At 50.4% G+C, this 8,917-nt stretch overlaps 1 protein-coding gene across 1 annotated transcript in view; it reads left to right on the plus strand.

The window, feature by feature from the left end:
• Positions 1 to 8,917, plus strand: part of PASK (PAS domain containing serine/threonine kinase) — a 31,425-nt gene that overhangs the window by 5,236 nt on the left and 17,272 nt on the right. Inside the window, 7 exon segments of the mRNA XM_014546712.1 lie at positions 648 to 880; positions 1,442 to 1,612; positions 2,185 to 2,325; positions 3,075 to 3,209; positions 3,386 to 3,646; positions 4,991 to 5,150; positions 6,962 to 7,118. Coding sequence (XP_014402198.1) covers positions 648 to 880; positions 1,442 to 1,612; positions 2,185 to 2,325; positions 3,075 to 3,209; positions 3,386 to 3,646; positions 4,991 to 5,150; positions 6,962 to 7,118 — 1,258 coding nt within the window.

Genomic DNA, 8,917 nt, shown 5'->3' on the forward strand with positions numbered 1-8,917 from the left:
ATGAGGCCCAGAAATCAGGATTTTAAAAAGATTCCCAGGTGATTCTAATGTGCAGCCAAGGTTGAGAACCACTGCCCTAGAGGGCGGGACTGACAATACTGAGATGGGGCAGCTGCAGGAGCCAGGAGGGGAGCAGGGGTTCTGAGGCTGAGCCATGGCAGTGGTGAGAGGCTGGGAAGGGGAGGGGCAGGGTGCTGTACTGAGGGCAGGCACTGCAGGATGTGGGAGCAGCTGGGGGGAGCCACTGGAAGTATTGCCAAGAGCAAACTTTTTGGAGGTGAGGAGTGACCAGTTCAGCAGAATGGAGGGCGGGGAGTGGAGACAGCAGATAGTACTTGGATTAGTGAACTTCTGGGAACAAGTGATAGGGCAGCAATGGGTTCTGTAATGACGTACATGGGAGAGTGCCCCTTGGCTGGCTGGTGGGTAGGGACCTCAGAGTGTTATTTGCACAGAAATGTTGAGCTCTGAGGGACACAGCTCTGCTGACTATGGAGCCCTTGGACTCGGGACTGTTAGCATATGAATCAACTCTATAGGTTAGTCATTTTGCAGGGGTTGGGGGTGAGGGCTGTGGGCTTTGTGTGTTTCAGAAGTAAGCTCCTGGCAGCCAGGGACTCTAAAGCTTCCTTTTCTTTTCTTTCCAGAAGACAGATGGTCCTCCTATTGTCTCTCGTCATTGGCTGCCCAAAACATCTGCACAGGGAAAGTGCAGTGCCCAGCCATGGCCGAGCAGGCGGACCCAGCCGGGTTCCTGGGCAGCATGTCCTGCTGCTCATTGCTGCGCGGCTTGTCCTCGGGGTGCTCCACGCCCCTGCTCCCGGCCCCTGCGGGCAACCCCAACAAGGCCATCTTCACGGTGGATGCCAAGACTTCAGAGGTATTTGCTGCGCTTTGTGATGCAGCCATGGATTTGGGGTCTGTGCCTTCAACCAGTAATCTCAATTAGAGGTATTTGTGCGTTTAAGGGCAACTAGAAAAATGTTTGGTTTTACTTCTATGTAACAACAGAGAGATGAATTCGGAGACCTAAATGTGACTCAGTCAAACACATTGACTCGGAGAGGATGAGACCTATTATTTACTTGTGCTTGATGAAGTGTTGGCTGAACTGAAATAACACTGTTCAATATTTGAGCTAAATATGTTGGCATGAATGCACATTTTTATACACAAAGAACTGAAACTGTTGGAAGTGTGGCGCATGTCCCATCACTGCCTCCTGGTTTTGATGATATGCCCATCTTGTCAGGGGACAGTCTCCTTTCCACTTGGTCAGACACGGATATCCTGAGAGCGTCTGTGTGAGCCTGCCCACAGTAGATGGTGGGGAGAGGATGGGTCTCCCTCCCCTGAGGGTGCCCAAGCCACCTTCTTCTCACTGCTCCAGGAGTTAGAGATGCTGCTGGTGATGCTGGTGTCTTCTCTCTGCCACACTCAGATCCTGGTTGCCAACGACAATGCTTGCCGGCTCCTGGGGTACAGCAGCCACGATCTCATCGGCCTGAAGCTCACGCAGTTCTTTCTGAAGCCAGACTGCGATGTGGTGGAAGCGCTCAGCGAGGAGCATGTGGAGGCCGACGGCCATGCTGCCGTGGTGTTTGGCACAGTGGTGAGTCCGGGCTTGTGGACTGCTGCCAGCTGGAATGTGCAGCCTGGGGAGCAGCAGGGGGGCGGCGAGGACACCACAGGAACAGAAGCCACTGCTGCTGGCCTGGCGCTGCTCATTTGGGAGCAAGCCTGACAGCATCTGCAAACCTGTAGGCACCACCTCAGGTTCCCGAGAGAGAAACATGTTTTTACTTTTTGGTGGTGTTGAGGGGTCTGGTTTGTGGGATGTGCCCAGCCCGGATTTTGATGGGTTGAACTGCATGTTAGATGCTGAGCCCTGGGTCTCAGGCACTGGAAGATTAGATGGCATCTAATACCCTGGAAAAATTACCTGTCCTAGGGACTGTGTCTGTTTCTTTAAGAAATTACAGATGCCGCTGATAATAAAATCTACTCTTTTGGTAGAACTTTCACTCAGATTGTAAAGTTCAGTGTCAGAAACCTTGTTTGTACTTTATTTACACTAAGTACAGGCAGGTGAGCAGAGCTTGAAAATACCACGTGCCTGGAATGGGGCGGGCCTGGCCGATGGGGGAAGGGTAGGCTGCAGGTGCAGCTTGTCCCTGTCCACAGGTGGACGTTGTGAGCCGAAGCAGTGAGCGGATCCCAGTGTCCGTGTGGATGAAGAGGATGAAGCAGGAGCCCCGCCTGTGCTGTGTGGTTGTGCTGGAGCCAGTGGAGAGGGTCTCAGCCTGGGTCTCTTTCCAAAGTGATGTAAGTTTCGCAAGTTTGACCTCACATCTTCTCCCCAGCGCATCACACACACTGTTCCTACCATGTGCGTCTAGGCAGCAACAATGAGGGTTCTGGAGGTTGCCCCCATCTGCTGAGTCCTTTAGTAATTGTGTTCTTGGTCAAGGAACCTTATCTCCCCATGCCTCAGTTTCCTCATCTGCCAAGTCAGGATATAATTGTAACCACTCATGGGATTGTTTTAACACTTCAATAAAATAGTATACGTAAAGCCCTCAGGATGGTGGCTGCACACAGACAGCATGCAGATGTGAGCTGTGGACGTGGTCATTGTACTAGCTGATGAGCTTCTGCAGTGTGCTGGGCTCTGCAGATGCCTCCAGATTGAACAGTTTAGGTCCATGTGGCAGGAGGAGCCAGCTGACCTGTTGTTAGAAGTCCATTTGTTATGTACCTTTTGCAGGAGGAGTAGCTTGAAGGTGTCACTGAGGTTCAGTGAAGTTAGAAGCTGTTATTATAGTCAGTCAGTGTAGCTCAGTGGTTGAGTGTCAACCTATGAACCAGGAAGTCATGGTTTGATTCCTGGTCAGGGCATGTGTCCAGGTTGCAGGCTTGGTCCCCAGTAGGGGGCATGCTGGAGACAGCTGATCAATGATTCTCTCTCATCACTGATGTTTCTATCTTTCTCTCTCTCTCCCTTCCTCTCTGAAATCAATAAAAATATATTTTAAAAATTTAGCTGTTATTATAACACTGGCTTTTCCTCCAAGGGAACGATCACATTGTGTGACAGTGTCTTTGCCCATCTGCACGGCTATGAGTGTGGAAACGAGGTGGCTGGGCAACGCATCACAGACCTGATCCCTTCCGTGCAGCTCCCTGCACCTGGCCAGCCTCTCCCACAGGTGGGGTCCTGACCGCCTGCCCTGCCTTCCCTGGGAGACTGAGGGAGGGAGGAGGGTGTAGGGAGCTGGGTGTTGAGGTGCCCCCATGCCAGGCATGTGATAGATGATCTAAAGCAGCAGAGACTTAGAGCTCAGTGATGAGATGCCATCTGTTCAGTGGTGCATCTTTCTTTCAGAATCTCAAGATTCAGAGGTCTGTCGGAAGAGCCAAGGATGGTACCACCTTCCCTCTGAGCTTAAAGCTGAAACCTGAGCCCAATAGCAAGGAGGCAGAAGCCGGCCAGGCGGCCCCTGAGCAAGGTTACTCGGCATCCATCTGGGTGTTCTCCACCATCAGCGGCCTTATCACCCTCCTGTCGGATGGGACCATCTATGGCATCAATCACAGCTTTGCACTGATGCTGTTCGGTTATGGGAGGACCGAGCTCCTGGGCAAGGTGGGCTCTCCCTGCATGGCTGGCCACTCCCTGTGAGGAAGCTGGTCTGGGTCTCACAGTGAAGGTGTGCATTGGTCCCTGGCCCTGTGCATCCACGTCTTCCAGTCTGGCTGCTGGCTTCACTGGGGGCATGCGGGCTGAGAGGGATTCCTTGCTCATGGTACCACTTCCCTGCTTGATTTTTCTAGACCCCACTGAGCATTCTGACCCTCTGGACCATCTCCAGAGCCACCCTAGCAGAGGGAAGGAGCTCTTGCCTCAAAGCTTCATCCCTATCGAGTCTGGTCTAAGAGACTGGACCAGGGTGTGTGTCACAGCTGTGGGCATTTGCTCTGAACCCTCAGGTAGGGGCTTGTCTGCTTCTCCCCTGACAGCCCTGGGGGTTACTGGGGAAGCCTGCTGTTCAAAGGAAGGTATTTCTGTGACCTTCTTTCTTGGTTGAGCTTTCTCTCAGTTCCTTGCACATGGGAGGTAGAAGTCGCCACACACCAGGGGCCAGGCTCCAGAGGTGCTGACTACCCCTTTTTTCTTACCCAAGACTGCTGAGTGGTCCTGTGCCAGTTATTGCAAAAAACCTCCTCAAACTTAGTGCCCAAGTGACAATCATGTGTTCTGGTCATAAATCGGTCCTTTGAGCTGAATTGTAAGTGGAACAGCCATTCTATTCCATGTGGTGTTGGCTAGGGGTGATGTCCTCCCCGGGCTCATGGTTCAGTTGAAGTTAATGGAGACTTAGTTGGCATGATTTTTGGACAAGGGATTTCGTGGGAGTGTTGAGGACAGCAGGTCCCTTCAGGGAGAGTGTGTGTGGGTAAGAGCATGTCTGGATTCACGTGACCAAGGGCAGCCCGGGAGTCGGGGCCACATGCAGACCAGAGAAAGTATCTGTCCTTGCAGTCCTGGGCCCAGGACCCTCACACTGGGGCCATGGTCGGTGCAGCACAGGCCCCTGCTGGATTCTGGGGGGTCAATATCCTACTGCCTGAGGCCCTTTGTCCTTTTATGCCAGGACATTGGAGTAGGAAGCTTGTAAACATGGGCTCCCAGGCCTGAGGAGAACATGGGGCAAATTCAGAAAATGTGTAGATATCTGAATAATTAGCTTCAGAGTGTGTTAGTTTTCTCTTTTCACAAGAAAAAGGCAAAAAGTCATGAATTCCATGTTGAGCATTAGAGGATTTCAGGCCTTTCAGGGAAATATGACTCGGTCTCCCTCACCTGGAGGAATGATACCCCAGAGACTGGGCACCTTGTTTCCGTCTCCCCCTCCCCGCAGAAGGGATGGTGGGTGGTGCAGCAGGTCTGGATTCTCTCCTGTTCTGAGCACTGCTGTTTGTTTTCTAGAACATCACTTTCCTGATCCCTGGTTTCTACCGTTGCATGGACCTTGTAAATGAGGGCTCCTTACCACTGCCAGACCTGGTCAGCCGCCTAGACATGGGAAACCGGAGTGAGCCTGGGGAAACGACCGTGGACCCCCTGCAGGGCTGGAGCACGGGTGAGGGTGAGCCTGGGGCCTCCTCCAAGGAGCCTGCCTGAACCTCCACTGGGGACAGGAGGGATCTGGGGCTTGGGTGTGTCAGGTGGGAGGGGGAGAGATCGGGGATTGTGTGTGTGGATTCTGTGTTCCTCTGTTTCTGATGGGCCTTCAGTGTTTCCTGGGGACAGGACATGTGTATGTCCCACTAATGTGTTAGCAGAGAAAGGACCAGAACTTCCCCACGTGCCTGTCATAAGTTCCCACAGGCCTGTATATAGGATGCCATAGCTAATTGACTGTCTTTTGTAAATAAGTCTCTGTTCTCTTTATGTAGTTTGAGGTCTGATGTAGCATATCAAGTTAACCCGATGTAAAACAGTCACTGTAGGATTTCTTTATCTTGTTTATTACTGCATTTTTTTTTTTAAATCCTCACCCAAGGAGTGAGGATATTTTTTTGAGGATATATTCATTGATTTTATAGAGAGTGGAAGGGAGGAGGGAGGGGGAAAGGGAGAAAGAGGGGAGAGAGAGATAGAGAAAAAGATTGATGTGACAAAGACGCATTGGTTGGTTGCCTTCTACACACACCCCGACTGGAGGGCGGGGATTGGATCTGCAACCCAGGTACGAGCCCTTGACCAGGAATTGAGCCCTCTAACCATTGAGAACGTTGGCCAGGGCAATCACTGTGCTTTTAATTTTTTTTTCAATTCTCACCTGAGGACGTGCTTGTTGATTTTAGAGAGAGAGGATGGGAGAGAGAGAGGAACGATTGATGTGAGAAAGAAACATTGATTTGGCTTCCCATAGGTGCCCTGACTGGGGATCAAACCCACAATCTAGGTATATGCCCTGACCAAGAATTCAACCCACAGACTTTCAGTATACAGGATGATGCTCTAACCAACTGAGCCACACTGACCAACGCCCCTGTACTTTTATTTTAACATTTTAAAAATATATATATTTTTATTGATTTCAGAGAGTAAAGGAGAAGGGAGAGAGGGATAGAAACATCAATGATGAGAGAGAATCATTGATCAGCTGCCTCCTGCATACCCCACACTGGGGATTGAGTTCACAACCCAGGCACGTGCCCTGACTGGGAATAGAACTGTGACCTCCTGGTTCATAAGTCAATGCTCAACCACTGAGTCATGCTGGCTGGGCTAACTTAATGTTTAAGATTACTCCCACACCTGCCCCGAGTCACACTCTAGGCTTTGTTAGTGTCCAGTGAGGACTAAGAGCTCACGGCTCCTGCCCTGAGTGATTCCTACCGTGGAGCTCAGGGCGGTGGCAGCAGCTTTAGCTCTAGTTGAATGGGGAAGGAGTGGGGCACTCTGCAGCCTCCTGGGTGCTCACCTTCCCTTGACAAGGAGCAAGGAGTTGCACCCCACACACTCCCTGGCAGCCTTCTCACTGCCCTCAGTGGGTGGGCGGGCTGGGTGCAGTTCTGGAAGGCTAGCAGGAGTCAGGTCACAGGGTTGTGTGGTCATCTTAGGGATGGTGTCTTTTATCCCGAGTCAAAGTGGAGCCCTTGGAGGGCTGTGGGCTGATGCAACTGCGGTGTTAGTGGGATCATGCTGGCCAAGTGCAGGGCCCAGGGCAATACAGCAGGGTGGGCAGAGGGTGCTGGCCTGGACTGGGTGTCTGTGAGGTGGCTAGAGGTGACCGGATCTGGGACAGGCTTTGAACGTGGGGCAGATAGAGTTTAGTAGATCAGGTTATCTCCTGTTGCCTCATGCCCTTGAGTCACTGGGAAATGAGGAGCTTTGTCTCAGCAGGGTTGCTTGCAAATGGAAAACATTTTTTTCTGCTGTTGTTGCTAGATCCAGGGGTTAATGTCATGCTCGCTGTTGATGACATGCTGCCCCCAGACAGGACCCCAAAGCCAGCGGGAAGCCAAGAAGTTGTCACAGGGACCCAGACCCAAGTGGACACTGGAGTCCGGCTCCCTTCTCCCCTCTCATCTCTGCCCACTCTGGGGTAAGTCCTCTGGAAGGTGCAGGTTACTTGGTGCTCCCTAGCAGCCTCTGTGTGATTATCCGCATTTTACCTGGAAGGAAACCTTTAGGTAGGTTCCAGGTAACTGATATGAGCACAGTTTTCTTATTTTAAAAATTATATGAATCTGTTCTCTTTGTGTGTGTTAAGTAACAAAGTATTTTATTTAAAGAAAGTACGTATTAGGGAATTTGGTAAAATGAGAAACGTAGAAATAAAAAATGCCCCTTTCAGTTACCACATCCTATTGTGCATAGCATTTTCGTGTGTTTCAACCAGTTTTATCCTTAAAAATCTGATGTGTAGCACACAGTAATGCGCCACACAAGGGTGTGCGTGTGCCTGGCCTTTCTGCTCTGCCCAGGACTCAGTGCCCTCAGTGCCCTAGGGCCTGGATGCAGGTCATAGGGCTGTCTTTGAACTTGACCTATGCATTCCCTATGTCTGATTTCTCTTGCTCATTGTTGTGTCTGGGAGATTTATCCACATTGTTGTGTTTTCCAGTCTTCTTAAAATTATTTCAAAAATATGTAATATGTGAATGAATGTGCGCTTTTCGAAAGTACAGAAGAATAATGGTAAAAAGCAAATGTTCGGTGACTATCTCCCAATCTTTCCGAGAGGGAACCACTGTCAGCAGTTGTATTCTTCTAGTCCAGTGGTTGGCAAACTCATTAGTCAACAGAGCCAAATATCTACAGTACAACGATTGAAATTTCTTTTGAGAGACAAATTTTTTAAACTTAAACTATATAGGTAGGTACATTGTTATTAACTTAATTAGGGTACTCCTAAGGCTTAGGAAGAGCCACACTCAAGGGGCCAAAGAGCTGCATGTGGCTCGCGAGCCGCAGTTGCCGACCACTGTTCTAGTCCATTTCCCTGTGCACTTAAATATAATATACTAAAGGCCCAGTGCATGAAATCGTGCATGGGTAGGGTCCCGAGGCCTAGCCTGTGATCAGGGCTCTCTTCCACCTGCTAGCCAGTTTCCAGTGCCGCCCCGCTGCCACCCACTCCGGTTCCTTCCCCGTGGTTTTCCATTTGCCAGATTGGAGCCTGCGGGCCAGGGGGAGGGACCAAGAGGTCTGCCTTCCGCCTGCTTGCCAGTCCCCAGTCCCGCCCTGCCACCAACCACCCTGGTTCCCCCGTGGTTCCCCGTTGGCCATCCAGAAGTCGGAGCCTGCGGGCTGTGGGGAGGGACCAAGAGGTGGTCAATGCACCTCATAGTGACTGGTCGATCGGTCGTTCTGGTCGCTGGCCTTTTATTATATAGGATTATACATGTGTGCTCATATAAAGCTGCCCTGTTCCTTTAATAGATCACTGTGTGCATGTTGTGCTCCCTGTGCACATGCACACATGCACACACTCATGTACACAAATAGGGTCACACTGTACATGTTGTCTTCCGTGTATACGTGCACACATGCACACACTTTTGTGTGTCTTGAAGATTTTTCTCTGTGGTGCTACCTCAGAACCAGCTTTCTATGTAACACCAGAGTTCAGGTCGATGTTTTCTTGTTGATAAGTGTTCCAGCTGTTTCCTGTCCTTTGCTTAGGCTCCCTGGCTTCTTAACCTTAACTGTGGTGTCCACTCTTGGTGTTTTTTGTTGTTGTTGTTTTTGACATTTTATTTTATTTTATTTATTTATTTGTTTTTTTTACAATTCTTTTTTTTTAAATTAAATCTTTATTGTTCAGATTATTACAGTTGTTCCTCTTTTTTCCCCCATAGCTCCCCTCCACCTGGTTCCCACCCCACCCTCTGCCCTTAC

Source organism: Myotis brandtii, unplaced genomic scaffold, assembly GCF_000412655.1.
Source record: "Myotis brandtii unplaced genomic scaffold, ASM41265v1 scaffold112, whole genome shotgun sequence".
NCBI lineage: Eukaryota > Metazoa > Chordata > Mammalia > Chiroptera > Vespertilionidae > Myotis > Myotis brandtii.